Source organism: Leuciscus leuciscus, assembly GCF_965113295.1.
Source record: "Leuciscus leuciscus genome assembly, chromosome: 15".
Lineage (NCBI taxonomy): Eukaryota > Metazoa > Chordata > Actinopteri > Cypriniformes > Leuciscidae > Leuciscus > Leuciscus leuciscus.
The window spans coordinates 8713760-8734348 of NC_138739.1; the positions used below are offsets into that span (position 1 = coordinate 8713760).

A 20589-nucleotide genomic window follows, 5' to 3' on the forward strand; every position below is an offset into this window, starting at 1 on the left:
TATAAACACCCTTCTCTTTTTTTAACTGCTTTCCAAACCAATAGCTACATGGACATGTTTTTAATGTCATTTTCAATTTTCTCTGCACAGTCCATCATCAGTGGCCAAAAGAAATCAAAGTGGCTTGACACTTTTTTGTTCCACCAAGACGGTGCTTGTGCCGTTGTACATTCAAGATCAGGAGCAAATTGATGCAATCCACATTCACCACATCAATTCTGGACAACAACACACACACACAGTGACAAGATCAAGTTCACTATGGATGTCCTTTTCCCAGAGGTAGGTCTCGTGTGTTAGCTGCGCTCTGCATCGTCAGATTCACATTTTTACGTGTCACGTTTTTAATGTCAAATAGTTTATCCATAATGTGACATCATTGCTCTAAAAATAAGTTTTTTGTGGTTAATATAGAAAAGGCACTTTTGATTTTGTTGTAAAAACCTTAACATGCAAAATGATGCTTGGCTTATTTGGGGTGTGATCAATCTGAATTCTTTCTCTGGTGGTCCATCATCTGTGCCCTGGCTTTTGTGGGACATCTGTCCCTCTTGGAGGCTGAGGAGAAAGTCCCTGTGGAGAGGACCTGCCATCGACATAAGGTACTGTAAGGATCCGATAAAGGATGCCATTATTTACAGATAACCATTTTTTCTACTACTATCCAACTTTTGCTTCTTTTTTTATCAGTGAGCGAGAGCACTTTGACAGGGGGATAGAAAAATAGTTAAAGAAGAGTGGCAAGCCATATAGGGGAGTCATCAACGGGAGATATCCTAATTCATAAATGGTGTTAATAAATAACTTTTTTGTGAACAACAATATTGTCTCTTTCTTCTAAATGGCCCTTGGAATTTTAGAAAATGGATCAATTGTGTCTGTCTTCATATGTAGGACACTGTTCTCTAGCTGTATAGTGCCAATGGTGACCAATAGTGAATAGTACAATAGATATTCCATATGATTACACAGTATGTCTAATGGGCTTAATATGGTTAATATCTAAATGTAACTTTATATAAATTCACATTTATACATATATCACTCAGTCTCCTGTATTTAAAAACCTACGGTGAATATAACTATTCTACAGTAGGTCATATATCATTACTTTGTCCATTTGATCCAACTGTGTGTATTTTTAATTTTTCAATTCGCAAAAAGAAATAGTCTTCTGTAGACTGAGTGAAGAGAGTGAAGCCCAACTGAATATCGACAGATATTTTATTCCGTAGTGCAGATCATTTCACGGTTTATCTACGTTTATATTTAAATGAACAAAAAACACTAAATTAGTCAAAGTCTATGGACGGGACGGTTATTAATGTGTAAGTTTTGAGCGTCAATTTAATGATGTTATTTCGCGGTATATCCCCCTACTGGACACACCAGGAACAACAGGGGCGTAAAACTGTCTGGGCCGTATATCTGCCGGCTCCAGGTCTGCACTCTCCCGTGTCCCCATATAGACCTTAACGGTAAAGCTCAGTGTAATGAGGAGGATGTGATTTAGTCCAGCAGGTGGCAGTAACAGACTGTATAAAGTTAAGTGCATTTGCTAAAGAGATGTGTGGTGATTTGATATGATGCCGCTCCACTTGGAAATAATAAGACGCCAGCACAGGAATCCTTTATTGACACTTTCCTTTATTCATGGTCTATTGAATATTACACTCAGTAAACCGTTTCAGAAGTTAGAAATGGCCAAAAGGCAGCGCGTTTTAAATCGATGTGAAACGAAGTATTAATTAAATAAGATAATCGCCCATTATATAGGCTACTTATGTAGTCGTCAGAACCTCATTAATAGGCTGAACCAATCCTTCTTTATAGATTTCATATAAATGATGTTTTATTAAGAAATACTTAAGTAAATGTTATATTACATAATTAATGTTATTAATTTTCAGTTCTCATTTAAACGGTGTGTACTGTGTAGTAAACAAGATTAGAGCAGCACATTATACAAGGAAACAGCAGAATACACAGGTTTCAACTATAAAATTAATATTTAAATAAAGTGCAGGAGGAATCCAGATGACATTAGGAGGAGCAGAGTCCTCCCCAGCCTTGCTTTTGTTCCATCGCTTCTTATTTGAGCCGTTGTGCATATTGTGAATGATCTTTCTGTGAGGCAAACCAACAAGCAAAAACAAAGCAGTATTAGGAGTAAAAACTAACAGTAGGGCTACTATAAAACAAGTTAGCATGATTTGAGCAAAATAAGTGCACAGCTTAGATCACTTTGATTATAAACGCATGGAAATTAAAAAAACTGATGAACAAATATCACAACACACCTCTGACCACCAGTTGTGTACTGTGATGAACTCCCACATCTGGAACGAAACAGATGTACGTTCCTCCATCGGAGAGCTGAAGATCAGTGAGTTTGAGAGAGATCTGGCTGTTCTTGAGCTCTTCAGGTAAAACTTCTGCTCTGTTCTTGTACGCTGGGTCTTGGTATCTTACAGAAACTTCTCCATGGATAATATCGTATACATTCCTGGTGTCGTTGTGTCTCCAGTAGACTGTCAGTTGTTTTTCTTCAAGTGCAATTCTTGTGTGACTGCACAGCAAAACGACAGAGCCTCCTTCAACGCCTCCAACCAACCTGTGCTGAGAGGCTAAAACAGTATGTTATATCTTTCATTTCTGATCATTAATCACTGCTGTTGAAAAAGTTAGAGGCAAACTTTTACTTCGAAAAAAAAATCTAATGGCGCTTTTCCACTACACAGTACCAGCTCGCCTCGGCTCGGCTCGGCTCGACTCGGCTCTGTTTGGTTTTCCACTGTGTAAAAGTTGTACCTGTACCTGCTTCCAGGTACTTTTTTTCGTACCACCTCCGGCGAGGTTCTGAGCGAGCTGAGGCGAGCTGAGGCGATACTAAAATGTGACGTGAAAACACAGCAGACTGCTGATTGGTCAGAGAGAATCGTCACTATTCACTGCGTCATCATTGCACGCGCCAGACGGAGTTTCCTGAATAAAAAACAGCAAAAACAAAAACATCCAAAAACAGCATACACTCGATTTCCTCCATTGTCCTGTGTGTGTGGGTAGCGGGTGTGTCTCGCGCGTCTCGCGTAAAAGATTAAGTCACGGCAGTTTCCTGCGGCGTCGCTATGACGACCAGGTACTATTGTGGAGGTACTATCTGCAATGGAAAACGGAGCGAAAAGCGAGCCGAGCCGAGCCGAGCTGAGTCGAGTCGAGTCGAGTTGAGCTGGTACTGGTAATGGAAAAGTGCCATAAGTGAGTGCCATTGATCATGTGACATCTCAAATCATTCAGAACATAATCATCATGTTTTGTTCATGTAGCTCCAGTGCTGCTGTCACTGAGGCAAGAGGAAAGATTAATGTAGTTTATACAGGCTAACTTTTAACTCAGATTGTTTTTGCAGAAAATACAGTATGTAATGAAATACGTGTTACATCATAAAAATGCAAAGTAAATCATTTTTATTAGTGGTCACCAACTTTTGGACCCCAGTGACACTAGCCTGTTTGTACTGACCTATGAAAAAAAAAAGGTATACTTTATTGTATTTGAAATAGATCCCTTTTTTCAATAGTAAATTGCAAATATACTAACAATTCTTTTTTACTATCTTTATATAAAAATTATATTAGCATCATGATTTTACCTGTTTTCACAATACAACTTTTAACACACTTTAAAATAATTGTACTTTAGTATATTTTAGAAAAATATAAAATTGTTTATTTTTTAAAAGTGTATTTATTTGCACTTAAAAATATATTTTAGGTATATTTTTAACTATGTGCTGAAACTGATCATTGTAACAATGCATTGGAAGTATACTTTCAAAATACATTATTATATATCCTGAAGTTGTAGTATATTTTAAGTAAAATTTCACAGTAATTTTTAAAGGGATACTCTACCGTTTTTTCATATTAAACTATGTTATTCCCTTAACTAAGACGAGTTGATACATACCTCTCTCGTCTCAGTGCGTGCACTCAATCGCTGTGGCGCGCGGCGAAACTTTGTTAGCCCAGTTCATTTAATATGGGCCAAGCAGAGAAGCTACCAAACACCTCCACGTTTTCCCTATTTAAATACAGTTACTCGCGAAGTGTAACTCGACCTAGGACGGTGACACAAAACAAAACGTTGCGCTTTTCTAAGCGTGTAAAATGGATAACTATTTTGTATGGCGGAATACCATAGCAAGTGCTTGTAAGCACTTCGACTTGGCGCAGTAATATCTTCACTCGTAAAAAATCCTCTCACCGGCCCCCGCTCCCTCTAGTGAAGATATTACTGCGCCAAGTCGAAGTGCTTACAAGCACTTGCTATGGTATTCCGCCATACAAAATAGTTATCCATTTTACACGCTTAGAAAAGCGCAACGTTTTGTTTTGTGTCACCGTCCTAGGTCGAGTTACACTTCGCGAGTAACTGTATTTAAATAGGGAAAACGTGGAGGTGTTTGGTAGCTTCTCTGCTTGGCCCATATTAAATGAACTGGGCTAACAAAGTTTCGCCGCAAGACAGAGGGATTTAGTGCACGCACTGAGACGATAGAGGTATGTATCAACTCGTCTTAGTTAAAGCCACACCGCGGAACTTTTGCGGGCGCTAGGGGCGCTAGACCTGTAACTTTCACGTCTAGCGCCCCTAGAGGCCACAAGCGCCGCAGCACTGTCGCAAAAGCCTAGAAGACATCCACTTAATAAATTAATTGCACAAAAAGTGAACAGAAAATAATGTCTGATCAGGTAAGTCGCATAGACCAGGGGTGCACAACCCTGCTCCTGCCGATCGTCTGTCCTGCACAGTTCATCTCCAATCAAACACACATGTCTTTAATTTTCAAGCGATCCTGAATACGTTAATTGGTTGCTTCAGGTGTGTTTGATTAGGGTTGGAGATAAACTGTGCAGGTCAGGACAGTCGATCGGCGGGAGCAGGTTATAGACGTTTTGTACCTAAAACTAAGTTGTTATTGTGCTTGTTTTGGAGTCATTTTATCTTTAGATCGGACTTACATCGTTTTATACAAAGAGTTAACTTACCAGTCTAATAATAAAGTTGAGAGAAGAGAATCGGTTTTACATCCAGCTTCTTCTTTCAACCTGCGCCAACGAGCAAACTCCTTTCCAAGATCGACTCTTATTTTCCCTCGAGCACGATCCTTCTATCGTTTTCTCTTTTTTGCCTCCTCAGAAGCAGTTTTAAAAATTTTTATTGCCTCAGCCATGTCCGCGAGCCGAGCAGGCGGGAAAATAGTAGCAAATGCCTTAGCTCCATGAGTATATCAGAGCCTATGGTCACGTGACGGCTGTAAAGCGATACGTTCTCCAGGTCACATGACCTGGCCAACGACGGTCCGTCTTCTCCAAACTTACATAGGCGGTATTTCAAGAGGGCAGCCCCGATCGGAGCCTTAATAGTGTCAAACGCTGTATATTGGCCTGAGGAATCATTTAAAATAACTCGTATGCGTCAACTCTTTAGGTCACAAAGTCCACGGTGTGGCTTTAAGGGAATAACATAGTTTAATATGAAAAAAACGGTAGAGTATCCCTTTGTTTACTTCCTCATGCTTGGAATTCTCTTCATTACCTGGACACAAATTGCTTTCAGAAAGTATTAAAGCACATGATAAATGCATTGAAAAAAAAAATTTAAAAAAAATAAAATAAAGTTAGCCTAGTAATATTTGTTTATTAATGTGCATTTGTTATTAAAGACAAAGTGTGCAATTTATTTGGAATAAGCCAAAGGTATTACTGAGCATATACTTTTTCCTCAAATATAATATAATATATGATATAGCCTTTGGCTTGTGTATTTCGAAGCTGCTCGTAATGAATTTGTAATGCACCTGTAACACAAATAAAGTACACTTTCATATCACTAATCAAGCATGTAATTAGTCACTACAGAAGCATATACTTAAAGTATAAGTATATTTGTAGTTGTTCCAATTTAGCACACAAAAGTACACTAAAGGTTATGCTTTACTACACTTTAAATACAACTAAAATATACTTAGTACAAAATGAGTTGTTTCAAAATAGCACACTTCAAGTTAACTAATCATTAACACACTTGAAGTATCCTGAATTAGTCTGGCTGCAAGTATACGGTATTTTTTTTTTTTTTTTTACCAGGGTGTTCTTACCTGTATCTATTAACAACATCAACACACAGATGGAACAGCATCTGCAAACCATGAGTAGAACATGCTGGTATTAAATCCATAAAGTGAGTCTAAAATATTTTTCCATGTCAAAAAAAAAAAGGCACAGCATATGCAAAATTTGTTTTCCAATAACGTGTCATCCCTGCACAATACTTGAATGACTTGAATGACCACCCTGAACACCTGATCATGCTTTGACAGCTCTACAGTTCAATGTTCACGTTCTCTCTGTGTGTGTGTGTGTGTGTGTGTGTGTGTGTGAGTGTGCAGTGAAATGCAGTGTTGCCAACTATTTTCAAAGGAAAGTAGCTAAAGCCTGCCCAAAAAGTCGCGAGATGACGAAATGCGTCAATTTAGCAGAGTTGTAGGAATCAAAAACAAAACACTAACAGTCAGACTTTACAACTTATTTTTCTGTGAAGGTGAAAGAGTAGCAAAACTTGATGGCATGTAGATGTGAATTTGAGAACTTGTACAATGAATATTTCTACGTGTAGGCCTACACTAAAATTTACATTCACAGCTCTGATGTGAAAACCTAAAATTCTGAAGTTGAATGTTGAGATTTGCACTCGCAGACAGGGACGCAAAGTTGAGATGTTGTTGCCCAGAGAGAGAGAGAAAACAATATGTGGTGTCAGAGGAAAAGTACGAGAGATGAGAGATGGGTTTAATAAAATGACTTAAACGTCACACTCATCCGCATACATGGGGATTGGGTGAGGAAAAACTACAAATAAACATTGTCAAAATCACATCTATATTCTCTCAAGTTTTGCTACTCTTTTAACTTCATATTTTTCTTCATGCTTTATACTATATTCACGTCGTAGCCTACTTGCATTCTGCATAATGTTTGTTTTTTTCATAATCCGTGCTCACACACTGTATTTTAATATTTTATACAGCCGAATGTCCAAAAAAATCTGTTCTCATTTACATATTTTCTGTCAGACAACAGACCATTGGCTATACGCCACGTCAAATATGGTTAAACTATTACTGTAGCAAAACCATGGTTAATTTGGGGTTTCCATGGTTTAACTACAATAAATATGTTTTTTTGTTTTATTTGTAGTAAAAAACATGGATAATTTTCTCAATTCCAATATGGTTAGCCTACATGCTATCTAAATCACACATTAACTCAATGTCACAGGTTTAAAAGCCCACTAAGACTGTTATTAAACTTAACAACGTGCAGAAAGTCTTACCGTCGGTGCATGTTGTAGTCAGATGTGTGTGTGAGGGTTACTCTCGGACTCTAGAGCAGATGTTTGGAAATACAAGGGGATTCAAATACCAGTGGGCAAATCTGCAATACGTTAAGACTGGACTGTTCCTCCACCACTCGTAGGAGGAGTCCACAACTCCACATGGGTTCTTCAACGACTAAAGTCCAAACCTTAAGAGTAAAGCTCAGTGTAATATAAGCGCATTTGCTAAGGAGAGGTGTGGTGATTATATCCTCCTGGGACCCAGGAATAGACTTGTGTTCACTGTAATGGACAATATATTTTAGTGAATTTGTCTGACACCAAACACCATGTCCTGAAAAGAACATTCTGGGCTTTTAAAAAAAAAAAAATTTTTTTAATTATTTTTAGAGATACCAAATGTTTGGAGGTTTCACCATGACAACAACTTTTGGGCTGTAGAGCAACACTAAATAACTTTTTTTTTTACCTTAAAATAATGTTTCCAAAATCGTATCAGTGGTTCATCAAGTTATTATGTCCCAGGACGTATGTATTTGTGTTTTACAATGATGTGTAAGTGTCATTTATTGACGTACACTGTGTGCTGCCGTGAACCCAATGGCCTGCTGGGAGTTGTAGTTTTTATTGTATGTTCTGTCCTGTGTCCAATTTCCTGTGCTCCTCCCTGTCCTTATTTAGGTGATGGGACCTACCAGCTGCTCCTCATCAGTGGCAAGAGGATCCAGTATTTAAGCAGAGCCGGAGAGAGAGATGGGGAGAGAGATTTGGGCATATTGGATTAAATAGTATGCTTAAAATAATATAGGGAAACATGAAACTGGGATGTGTGAGGTCTGTAATATTAATGAAACAGTAGAACATGTAATTATTAATTGTCATAGGTACAAGGAGGAAAGGAGGAGGCTGAAAGACTGGTTAAGTAAGGAAAAAATTAGATTTGAAATGAAGGAAATATTACAAATGAATTCAGGGCATGTATAGAGCAATATTTGTGTTTTTGAATAAAACAGCTTATTAGAAGGATATGAGTTTAGTTGTCTTAGAAAGTTGTATTTAATAATGATGTGAATGATAATGTATTAATATTAATAATGTTATTAGATATTTATGTAGTTATTTATTGGTTTTATGGATGGATGGATGGATGGATGGATGGATGGATTGATTGATTGATTGATTGATTGATTGAGTAGTGAGTAAAGGCTATTGTGATCCACACTCCATATCAGAGGGTGGCAGTAATGCACACTTAAAAGTTGTTTGCCAACCGCCATTAAAAAAATTAAATAAAAAACAGAAGAAGAGATGGGGAGATTTTCTTCTCCCAAGAGCTTGAGACTGTTGATGTTGCCAGTCCCAGAGTGTTGCTCTTGTTGGTGTATTAAGCTTAAATGTGGTGTTATGGCTGTAGTGACAGCAGCTTGATGTGTTAAGCTTAGAAACAAGCTCAAACTTAAATGTGTTGTGGCTGTAGTGACGGCTTTAAATTGTTTGTCTGCTATTGAGTGTTGGAGCAGTAGGGAGATGGGTGCCATTTTCTTTTATTCCCATTTTCTCCTGTTTCTTTGTTAGCTAGGAAGTAAGGTAAGAGTTCTGTTGTTTATTTGTGTTTATTGTTGTAGTTTAATGAGATTTTCCTTCTACCAGGGGCCTGTACCATGAAGCCGGATTAGGTGGCTAGCCAGCTATGTTTCAGCTTAGTTTCCGCCAACCCTGGGTTTTAGGTACTATGAAAGTAGCTTGGCTTGAATCGGTGTTCGTTGCCATGGTATCTTACGCTGCACGGCTAACCTGCTCCGGGACAGGTTATGTTCTGGATTCAAGATCTCAGACTGAAGTTTGACCAATCAGCTGAGAGCAAAGAAACATATAGGTGACGTAACTTATTCCCAGTGTCTGTTACAATGAATTCACCTTTTCTTCCAAATCCTGTGGACATCTCAGCGCAAATTGTTAGACGAGCACTTCGTAGAAAGAGTTTTTAGCCAGACAAAATCCCCTTGCCTTTCCTGATAGTTACTTGTATGAAAGATACAGATTTTCCGCGGAAGGAATGTCTTATCTTTGCGAACTTCTTGAGCCACACATAAAGAATTTAACACGTCGAATTCATACACTTACTGTCCCGCAAATGGTATTGCGTTGCGTTTTTTTGCAAGTGGTACATTCCTGCACGGTGGGTGACGCACAGAAGCTATAGGGGAAAACACGGTTTGTCGAACCATTCGTAAGGTGGTCCTCGCTCTGCAGGAGTACATGAATAGTTTCATTAATAGTTTTCCCCGGACATTTATCGGCCATGTCCATAAAAGAGGGATTTTATACGGTGGCCGGGAAGTGCAAAGCAACATTACAAAGAATTAAACACTTTTACAAAGAATGAAACACTTTTACAAAGCTCGAGACAAATTTACATTTTGGAAAACATTTTTACCTACCATAAAACACAATTACATGGGCTAAACACTTTTACCAAGGACAAAACAAATTAACATTTTAGAAAACAAATTAACAAGACGCAAAACACTTTTACCAGTCCCGAAACAAATTTACAAATGATAGATTCTTCACGGAAAGGGAATGTACCACATACCGGAAGTGACACGGAACGGAAGTAATGAGGTGAAAGCGGGTGATAGGTGTTGTTGGTGAGCGCGGTCAATTTGTGTTGTCAATGTGGAGTATATTTTTTTACAGTCTATGAGTATATGGCGTGAATGAAGTTTATGGTGACCGAACATGGACTGCGGCCGAGGGATGTTTTGCCCGTTTTGTGGCAAACACATGAACAGCTTAACGCGGTTTTGCTTTACGTGTGGTCGGTGTTTGGAGTTTTTAAAGGATGCGGACCAGACGGAAACATTGGAAACACAGGGGACTTCTCGACAGCTGGACACAGTGCTAAGCAAAGTAAGTGTAGCAAAACCCTAGCTATCTGAGGACATGTGAATAAAAGTCAGTAGTAATGCTAGCTGCTAATGATTTTTCGAGCGAACTTTCTATTTTGAAACGTAACTCTGTCCATTTCAGCAGAACAACCCATGCCCATCATACAAACAGTTCATGGAGTACAGAAGCTCGAAGTCAAAAGAACGACAGTCTTTTAACTATGGGCCAAAAGGAAGATCTAGGCCTAAAGAAAGAAAGCAAGTCCAGGTAAGTTGTAATGACCGTCCTATACAATTGTGCAATGTTCTATGTATTTGTGTGTGTGTGTGCGTGCGTGCGTGCGTGTGTATTTATTTTACCCATACATTAATTATATCTTTATTTTACTAGATAAACGTAGGATTGATGGGGCCACATGGAACTGATGGAACTGATTTAAAACCTCTAAGAGGAAAAACACTTCCGTTATTTACTGACCCAGAGGTAGCAGCACCTGATCTACTGAAACAAGCTGTCCAGAAAATGAGAACATTTAACAAGGACATGCACGAAGGACCTTATGTCCTTTTGTATCCAGACTGCTCAGAGGTGGTTCTTGTGCCTGGGTCAGAAAGGTCATTTAAATTGGCAGAATATAAAAAGGAAATAGGAAAGGCATATTCCAGGATTACTTTTTTCATTTGCCTAGAAAAACACTATAAAAGAGGTTAGTGGATCTCATAATTCAATATTTTTACATATTTAGATACTTTGCTGGAGGATAAATAATGGTTGTTTGATTTATTTTTTTCAGAGTACGATACCTCAGACTCTGATTCTGAAATTGCCATCACAACAAGGAGCACAGCTGAATTCAATCGAGCTGACACTTTGGTACATCAGTTATTTCTCTTTTTTAAAAACATTTATGTATGTTTGTATTTATTCATTTTCATATAATTTATTAGATGTACATTGAATTTTAAGCATAACATCAATGTCCTGGTCAATATTTTAGTGGAAAAAGGCTTGTTTTGATTATTATACAGTTACTATTATACAGTAACACAGACAACCATTCAGCATTGATATATACTGTAAGTGGTAATGGAAAAATAAAAGAAGCTGTTGAAAGTTGTTGATCATTTTATCCGTTTCCTCTCAGGTTTTTGAACCACAAAATCGAAGTACTCCCAAATACAAACTGGAAGATGAAAGGTAGGTGTTGCACAAATGGACACAAAGGAACTTTCAGGCGTGCATGGGTTGAAATTATTTCTTTACTTCTTGACTGGAAATGATAATAATAATTCATATTTTATTGGCCTACAGTGCTTTCACTACCAGAAAAGTTTTTTTTTTCATTTAACTCACAAAACTGATAAAACTACTAGCAGATATTTCACTACTTATTCACATACACATTATACATGCATGTATATTGCTGCACATGAGCTCAACGTTGCTACATGCTATCGGCTGTTTCTGTAACTGACTGAGGTGCACCCCCTCGCTCCCTACCTAAAGGACCCACAGCTGTCTGTGTGAGCTTTACTTAACATCACAGAATAAATCTACTGAAATACAGTTGCTCTTGCAGGTGAATAAACATAAATTAACCAAACCATTAAAAAAAACACATGAGAATGAAGTGGGGGGTATCCACTGTCCCACATCATTGTCGATCCTACATAGGTACTATAGGCCTTTATTGAAGTGGCACGGTCATCCAGAACCAACTAAAATAACTCCAACACGTTTCAGCATCTAGCCTTTGTCAGGGAGTCAAATAGATGTAATGAGAGACAATGGGTTTTTTCAAGTGGTAATCAACCAATTTGCTGTATACATAATGTTTACATGATTTGACTATTGCAGGCCTGAAGGACACCTGCTGGTTTTAAGATGTTTACAACACCCACTCTAGCCCAGAAAGCTTTGGACACTAGAAAAGACCCATTGTCTCATTTCATCCATTTGACTCGCTGACGAAGGCTAGATGCCAAAACGCATCAGAGTTCTTTTAAATTGGTTCTGTATGACTTGGCCACTTGCAATACAAGCATTTTAATAGTTACAAATTAGTAGTTTGAGCTTTCTCTTATTTTATACCTTTTCCATTCAAAAAGAAACTCAAACAAACTCAGATTTGAGTCCAGGATGCGCTCCTATCCACATGTTCTTAAGAAATAATTTATCTTTAAGTTGTTGATGTGATCAGAGAATTTGCTCGGATGAACTTGAAACAGAAAATACCATATGTATAGTGTGATTTATAACAAAATAATGTTTTTACTACTACATGTTACTCAAAACTACCTTATAGCTTTTATCATGGAGCTAATCATTTTAATATGTTTTATCATGTTTCAGAGATGCACCAGGACAATCATCAACAATTCAGCCAGGACAGGTAATAAGGCAGACTGTGGCAGCATGACATTTCTTGCTTTCAGTGTTGTCGTTTCAGACATTTTAATCTGTTTTCAGATAGTAATATCTGATGCTGAGGATCTGGATCCACCTGAAACAAATCCAGAAAAAACTTCTTGCTACAGGTAAGTAAAAAAAAAAGGATAAAGACTGACATAATTTAGATTTATTTAACTGATTACATGGGGAAGACATTTGTTTGTAAGATGTTTTTACATGGAAATGGTAATTTCCCAACAGTAAATACACAGACCTGTATTCACCAAATGTTGAGCAAGAGGACGAAGAGCCGGTTGCTGTCAATGTGAAGAATTTCCAACACACAGCAATGTAATATGACAGCTTTTGACTATTAGCACTCGTAGTTACTCGTAGTAGCTAGTAGTTTTTTCACTGTACAATAGTTCTGGTATATCTGGAATATCCACAAATGAAGTCACTTTTTGTCATTACAGAGAGGAGACGGACATTACATTACCTGACATCGTAGCAAACCTGTCACTTCCTATTGATCATAAAAAAGTCAGCCGGTTCAACATCTCAAGGGCTAATGTTTGGGATGGGGCAGTCAGAGGTTTCAAGCGTACAACATATTCTGAAACCTGTGACATGCTGGTGAAATTTACTGATGATACTGGTGTTCTGGAAGAGGGAATTGACACTGGTGGTCCAAGACGAGAGTTTTTAACTCTACTAATGAAACACCTAAAAGACCGGCCCATTTTTGATGGACCAGAAGGACATCGGTTCTTGGTCTACAATGCAAATGGTATGCATATTGGTTAGATGTGTACTATAGGCTACTAATGGTTGGTTAATGCTCATTGACCACATATATCACATGACATATGCTTGTATATTACAGTTTATACAGTAATGCATTGTTTGTTTTATTTTGCAATGTGAATTAATTCACAGCTGTTAGGGAGGATGAATACTACCTGGCAGGAAAGATGATTGCTGTGTCAGTTGTGCATGGAGGTCCAGGACCCCATTTCCTGTCGGAAGATCTTGTACATTATCTTGCAGGCCAGCCTTCATTCAAAGCAACAAATAATTTAATAACTGATGAAGAAATAGGGAAAGCTTTGCAAGAGGTGAGAATAGCATAAGGCTACGTATGGTAGGTAGGGCAGAAGTTTACATAGTTCCTGCAGTGTTTTGAGACAATGTTTACTTATATTACGTGCAGAATTTATTTAATTAATTTATTAGTTTTCGATAGTGTAAGATTACACCATGCTATGTATGTCATTAATAAATAGGCAAGGAGATACAGTGCACACAGTTATTGACGGGTGTTTATGCCCATTTTCATGTCTTTCAGATTGAGAATGCTGCTTCATTGGATGCTCTGCAAGAATGTATGATGAGACACAGCACAATGTTACAGACAGCAGGTTGTCTGAGACATGTGGCTACTGTGGAAGAAAAGAAAGAAATCGTGTCAGACTACCTCCAATGGTATATTATTGACCGCAACTCATCTGTTATTGACAGGTAAGATGATATTTGTGATGATTTTCTTCTTTTTTTATGTATTTAAGCATGAATTTTTAGTTTAAAATGCCTCATGGTCCCCATCTTTGGTTTATGCAAGCATGTATATCTGTTATCAATTTGTCACTGTGACAGAATTTGTACCTTAGTGCATTTCAACTGATATGTGATGTTGCTTCATTCTTTGTCAAACTACAGTGCCTTAAGTTTTCACACAAAGTACATGGGGTGTGTAGACTTTCTGAAGGCATTGTTTGAGTGCTCAATCCACCCAGTCGTCTGTGTCATTCCTGTCTTTTGTTTCTATGTGTTATACTTACAGTCTGTAACAATTAACATTTAATGTGCAACGCAAAAATAGGGTTTCTTAGATCAATTTTCAACACAACCATTTCCCCCCCAAAATGTATGTTTGTTAAGGTGGATAGAAATTGTAGAGAAGAGAATATTTAATAGTTTTCTTTAGATAATTTAAATTCAATTGGCACTACACAGCAGTGAAACAATGTTTGTGTTCACTCTGTAGATTCAGAGATGGTCTTTCAACCCTTGAGTTTTTGAATGCACTACAGCAACACCCTACTTTGCTGGCCCCTGTCCTGTGCCACTCTGAAAGGCGACTCACTGCTTTTGAACTTGAGAGTCTCTTCAAACCTGACCTCAGTCCTTCGGGGAGTAATCGAAGACTTAAAGAAAGTCAAACCATGGCCTACTGGGCAGACTATCTCCTTGATTGTGAAGGTTTGTTAGTTCATTTGTTTTTTATAACTAGTTAAGAAAACACATGGCAATGATGTATCTGAATTGTTTTTCTTTGCAGAAGGCCAGGCTGCTGTGTCTGTGGAAGATGTTTTGATGTTTGCTACTGGGCTGTCTTCACTTCCCCCATCTGGCTTGGAACCACTGCCACAAATAGAGTTCCTGGATGACTCTGCGTTCCCAATGGCAAATACATGTTCAAACTCCTTGAGATTACCACTCCTAGACTCATACCCTTTGTTTAAGTCACAAATGGACTTTGGAATTCAAAATAGTCCAGGTTTTGGCTGTTTCTAAGCTATATGATGGATGACCCCTAGAGTTAAGACTGAAAAAGTTGTTGTTAAAGGGATACTCCACCGTTTTTTCATATTAAACTATGTTATTCCCTTAAATAAGACGAGTTGATACACATACCATTCTCTCATCTCAGTGCGTGCACTTAATCGCTCAGGCGCGCGGCGACACTTTGATAGCACTTAGCTTAGCCCAGTTCATTCATTAGGGACCAAACAGAGATGAAGTTAGAAGCGACCAAACACCTCCACGTTTTCCCTATTTAAATACAGTTACACGACCAAGTATGGTGACACAAAATAAAACGTGGCGCTTTTCTAAGCGGGTTAAAAAGGATAACTATAATGTATGGCGGAATAGCACTTTTGGGAGTACTTCGACTCGGTGCAGTAAAAAGTCACGCCTGATCCTGTTCCTCTCACTTCTGTCAATAGAACAAACGTGTCTTTTTACTGCACCGAGTCAAAGTACTCCCAACAGTGCTATTCCGCCATACATTATAGTTATCCATTTTAACCCGCTTAGAAAAGCGCCACGTTTTATTTTGTGTCACCATACTTGGTTGTGTATATACTCGTGTAACTGTATTTAAACAGGGAAAACGTGGAGGTGTTTGGTCGCTTCTAACTTCATCTCTGTTTGGTCCCTAATGAATGAACTGGGCTAAGCTAAGTGCTATCAAAGTGTCACCATGCGCCAGAGCGATTGAGTGCACGCAATGAGATAAGAGAATGGTATGTATCAACTCGTCTTAGGGATAGTTCACCCAAAAATGAAAATTCTGTCATTTACTCACCCTCAAGTTGTTCCAAACCTGTATGAGTTTCTTTGTTCTGCTTAACACAAAGGAAGATATTTGGAAGAATGTTTGTAATCAACAGATCTACAGGTTTGGGACAACTTGAGGGTGAGTAAACAATGATAGAATTTTCATTTTTGGGTGAACTATCCCTTTAAGGGAATAACATAGTTTAATATGAAAAAACGGTTGAGTATCCCTTTAAAGTGCCGTTGCCAAAGTTATAATGTTACAGTATGTGAGCATGTTCTTTTCTCAGTTAACATTTTGAAAATGTTTTAGACCCATGACTCTCAAACTGGGATCCCTTTGTGATTCACTGTTTTAGATAAAGAAACAATAAATACTCAGTACTATTTTTGATTCATTTACTTCACACTTAAAAACAATTAAGCTTTGGGTGACAGATTCATAAATATTGTGTTCAGACAGGCAGCAGTGTTTCACCACTACAAAAAAAACTCCCTTTTTGATCATTTCATAGCTGAGCCATTTCTTTTAGTTTCATGTACAGTCCTGATGCAGACTCCCAGTTCTCTGGCTTCTGTAACTGATTGTGTTCCATGGCAAAGTTCAAGTACTCCTGCATGTTTGGGTCCCCACAAGGAGTCATTGACAGGCTAGCCTCAGGAAGGGCATCCAGTTCAGCCTGTTCAATTTGAAATCCGCAGTCTCTGGAGCCAAACCTATGTTAAATATAAAACATAATTGCATTTCTTTTCATTTAAGTTAAAACGTTATATTAATACTCTGATCTGTTTATCACCAATGTATCACCTGTGTGGTAAGTAGTAGAGTTCATTGGGCACTCCTCCTGGACATGCTGCTGTCCTGGAAGGGCGAATCCTGTGACTGTTCCACAGTCTCACACACTCATCCAAGTCCTTCTGAATAACATCACCAAAGCAATATCTCAATAGGCACTGATGCTCATGACTCCCGTTGAAGTATCCAGCATCTCTAAGGTCTGCAAATAACTCCATCCAGAACTGAGACCTATAGAAATGAATAAAAATGTTTAGTTATACTTTCAAGTATAAACACATATGTTTGAATAATAAAATCAAAGGTTAGCTGTAATGAAAATTATGGTCTGTGCATATTTTGGTCATTCGAATTTCTTTTCAGGAACAACTACTTTTCCTGATGGGCAGGATTTGTTTAACATTTTTTATTGATCGTTTTTCAATGCTCGTTCCTGAGAAGAAAATCGAATGACTAAAGATGCAATGACCCTTTATGAAGACAACTCACCTTCCCTTTCTAAATATAGACCACCAGGACTCAATACGCTGGTTATTTATAGATGAGCCGTACATGTGGCTGGACGCTCCAGAGTAGTAGTCACTGTGATGGTGGCGTAGGGTACATTGAATTGCAGCCATTATGCCGTTCTCAGTGCCGCAATCAGTCCTCAGTCTCATGGGGATGACACCGAGGTTTCGCACACATGACATGAAATAGTGAGCAATCACTGTTGGGTTATTATTTGTTGGTCCACATTCAAGCCACAATACTTTACGTGAAAATCCATCTATGCATCCCGAAATGGCCAAACCGAATGGCTTAAGTTTGTCATAACCATCTGCATGCCACATATAGTTAGGTCCCATTGAGTGATAGGTTCTTCTTGTAAACCTTCTGCGTGCTCTGCTCTCACACCCTCGAGGATTAAGCTCCCGGAGGAAATTCATCACATCATCTCTCTTCACTCGAAGATTATACTTTTGTTTAAGTACCTGCCACATCGTGCGGTAGCCAAATAGTTGTCCAGGTCCACGAAGTTCAGATCTGATGGCGTTACTCACGGCGTTTGGAGAGGAATATTCCTTTCTGCGGTACAACCCGGCTTCGTTCAGTTTACTTTTAAGAGTCCTCAAGCTGATGTTTACACCGTGTAGACTTGACATCATGTCCACGATAACAGCGTACGAGTGGCCCTCGTTAAAATATTGAACGCAATGATGCAGTATGTCTGGTGTTTCCGTCTGGTCCGCATCCTTTAAAAACTCCAAACACCGACCACACGTAGAGCAAAACCGCGTTAAGCTGTTCATGTGTTTGCCACAAAACGGGCAAAACATCCCTCGGCCGCAGTCCATGTTCGGTCACCATAAACTTCATTCACGCCATATACTCATAGACTGTAAAAAAATATACTCCACATTGACAACACAAATTGACCGCGCTCACCAACAACACCTATCACCCGCTTTCACCTCATTACTTCCGTTCCGTGTCACTTCCGGTATGTGGTACATTCCCTTTCCGTGAAGAATCTATCATTTGTAAATTTGTTTCGGGACTGGTAAAAGTGTTTTGCGTCTTGTTAATTTGTTTTCTAAAATGTTAATTTGTTTTGTCCTTGGTAAAAGTGTTTAGCCCATGTAATTGTGTTTTATGGTAGGTAAAAATGTTTTCCAAAATGTAAATTTGTCTCGAGCTTTGTAAAAGTGTTTCATTCTTTGTAAAAGTGTTTAATTCTTTGTAATGTTGCTTTGCACTTCCCGGCCACCGTACTTTTATATTAATTGCCGGTAAGATATATTGATAGAGTGACATAACATGAACACATAAAAAAAAAAGAAGCAAATTTCACAAATGTACTATACAATACATCTTTTTTTATTATTATTCTGTTAATCTTATTTTCTGTGATATGAATCTTTAAATTAATTGTAACATTAACAGATATAACAATGATCTTTTAAACATTTCATCTGCTGACGACTTGTGGTCATGAACGTATGATCACAAGTTTGGATGCCAAATGGCCTGGCTCCAGTGCTTGTCTCACAAATTTTCCATGAGTCTGTGTTGTGTCAGCGCTTTGAGGAAAGCAAGTTAAATTTGGTAAAGTACAAAACACTTAATTTGAACTGAGATAGAAAAACCTACACAATAACCCCCTATCATAACCCTCAGACAGGGCCACAGCACCGCTTCAATATGGCCCTCAGTAAAACCAGAGTGAAGATAGAGATGACCTTTGGCATCCTAAAGGCACGTTTCAACTGTGTTCGGCCCTTAAGAGTAACCAGAGCGGGCATCACAGATAGTGGCTGCATGTGCCATTCTGCACAATATAGCCACCAGTAGAAAGGAGCGAGAAACACCACAAAACCAGCTTCTCCCCGATGAAACTGACCCGATCACACTTGACCACCCAGCTGGTGCAGATGTAGATGCAATCACCATACAATATTACACTTAATAAAAGCACATTGAAACTGCAGATAGGTCTCAAACTGTTTTATTGGTTTTGTGGGATGGGAGGGAGGAAGAGAGCAAGAGAAAGTTGCATTAATAAATATTTATACTAAAGTATTACTTGGTTAAATAAGTTTTATCCAGCTGTTTTTTTTGGAGCCTCCTCAGATTACAGTCCAACTCCTTTAGTGTGCAGTCTAGTTCAAGTCTCCTTTAGTGTGCAGTGTAGTTCAAGTCTCCTTTAGTGTGCAGTCTAGTTCAAGTCTCCTTTAGTGTGCAGTGTAGTTCAAGTCTCCTTTAGTGTGCAGTCTAGTTCAAGTCTCCTTTAGTGAACAGTCTAGTTCAAGTCTCCTTTAGTGTGCAGTCTAGTTCAAGTCTCCTTTAGTGTGCAGTCTAGTTCAAGTCTCCTTTAGTGTGCAGTCTAGTTCAAGTCTCCTTTAGTGTGCAGTCTAGTTCAAGTCTCCTTTAGTGTGCAGTCTAGTTCAAGTCTCCTTTAGTGAACAGTCTAGTTCAAGTCTCCTTTAGTGAACAGTCTAGTTCAAGTCTCCTTTAGTGAACAGTCTAGTTCAAGTCTCCTTTAGTGTGCAGTGTAGTTCAAGTCTCCTTTAGTGTGCAGTCTAGTTCAAGTCTCCTTTAGTGTGCAGTCTAGTTCAAGTCTCCTTTAGTGAGCAGTCTAGTTCAAGTCTCCTTTAGTGTGCAGTCTAGTTCAAGTCTCCTTTAGTGAACAGTCTAGTTCAAGTCTCCTTTAGTGAGCAGTCTAGTTCAAGTCTCCTTTAGTGTGCAGTCTAGTTCAAGTCTCCTTTAGTGAACAGTCTAGTTCAAGTCTCCTTTAGTGAACAGTCTAGTTCAAGACTCCTTTAGTGTGCAGTCTAGTTCAAGTCTCCTTTAGTGAGCAGTGTAGTTCAAGTCTCCTTTAGTGTGCAGTCTAGTTCAAGACTCCTTTAGTGTGCAGTCTAGTTCGAGACTCCTTTTGTAAAGGGCCCTGACTGAGTCTGTTTCCGCCTGAAACATAATTCCACCACAAACATGATCATTACAAGTTTTCTGGAGGCTCATCAAATCACAAAAAGTTCCTTGACTTCCTACAAACACAGGACTGACTGTAATTTATGTCAAGGGTTTTAAATCCTTACCTTGTTCACATTTCTTCTGAAGCCCATTGAGGTAGAGGCCTCAGTTTCTGGGGCAGGTTGTGAAAAATCCTAGAATAAAAGAGATGTGTAAGGGCCAGTCCCTTTTTTATGCCACACATTCAAATGTTTGCCATAATAAAAAAGCCCAGTGCATTCACATCAGCAACTGTCTGAGAACACACAGAC

The 20589-nt window shown here is 38.6% G+C and overlaps 3 protein-coding genes and 1 long non-coding RNA gene across 5 annotated transcripts in view; 2 read left to right on the forward strand and 2 right to left on the reverse strand.

The window, feature by feature from the left end:
• On the forward strand, positions 1–2109 carry LOC309476468. The gene is made up of 3 exons (XR_014198180.1): positions 1–602; positions 691–1933; positions 1990–2109. It is a non-coding gene; the product is annotated as an uncharacterized lncRNA (long non-coding RNA).
• The window catches only part of LOC309476276 (CD276 antigen homolog), a 26845-nt gene continuing 8200 nt past the window's right edge, over positions 1945–20589 (reverse strand). The window contains exons 3-4 of the mRNA XM_082139560.1: positions 2301–2627; positions 1945–2127 (exon numbers count right to left, since the gene is read on the reverse strand). Of these exons, the coding sequence (XP_081995686.1) occupies positions 2012–2127; positions 2301–2627 (443 nt within the window). The 3' untranslated portion in view covers positions 1945–2011. The remainder of the gene's footprint in view (positions 2128–2300; positions 2628–20589) is intronic.
• Positions 2634–16412, forward strand: LOC309475994 (uncharacterized protein). 2 transcript variants are annotated; one of them, XM_082139058.1, is made up of 15 exons: positions 2634–3258; positions 6153–6246; positions 8083–10314; positions 10435–10560; positions 10684–10999; positions 11087–11166; positions 11438–11490; positions 12646–12685; positions 12763–12830; positions 12946–13035; positions 13161–13474; positions 13624–13802; positions 14033–14205; positions 14732–14946; positions 15026–16412. In XM_082139058.1, exons 3-15 carry the CDS (start codon positions 10144–10146, stop codon positions 15259–15261), a joined length of 2061 nt encoding a protein of 686 aa, XP_081995184.1. In that variant the 5' UTR covers positions 2634–3258; positions 6153–6246; positions 8083–10143; the 3' UTR covers positions 15262–16412. The 2 variants fall into 2 exon arrangements, with proteins under 2 accessions (XP_081995184.1, XP_081995185.1); XM_082139059.1 differs by lacking the exon at positions 6153–6246.
• On the reverse strand, positions 16512–18534 carry LOC309476064 (uncharacterized protein). Its single transcript, XM_082139214.1, has 3 exons — positions 17315–18534; positions 16838–17056; positions 16512–16746 (listed from the first exon to the last, which is right to left on the reverse strand). The coding sequence occupies exons 1-3, from the start codon at positions 18160–18162 to the stop codon at positions 16539–16541; spliced, it is 1275 nt and encodes a 424-aa protein (XP_081995340.1). The 5' UTR covers positions 18163–18534; the 3' UTR covers positions 16512–16538.

Excerpts from the sequence above, each read along its gene's own strand:
- LOC309475994 (XM_082139058.1), top strand. The coding sequence starts at position 10,144 with ATGGACTGCGGCCGAGGGATGTTTTGCCCGTTTTGTGGCAAACACATG. Across the intron at positions 11,491-12,645 it reads TACAAACTGGAAGATGAAAG|AGATGCACCAGGACAATCAT; the intron begins GTAGGTGTTGCA and ends ATCATGTTTCAG. Across the intron at positions 13,803-14,032 it reads TAGGGAAAGCTTTGCAAGAG|ATTGAGAATGCTGCTTCATT; the intron begins GTGAGAATAGCA and ends CATGTCTTTCAG.
- LOC309476064 (XM_082139214.1), bottom strand. The coding sequence starts at position 18,162 with ATGGACTGCGGCCGAGGGATGTTTTGCCCGTTTTGTGGCAAACACATG. Across the intron at positions 17,057-17,314 it reads TCTATATTTAGAAAGGGAAG|GTCTCAGTTCTGGATGGAGT; the intron begins GTGAGTTGTCTT and ends TCATTTCTATAG. Across the intron at positions 16,747-16,837 it reads CTCTACTACTTACCACACAG|GTTTGGCTCCAGAGACTGCG; the intron begins GTGATACATTGG and ends TATTTAACATAG.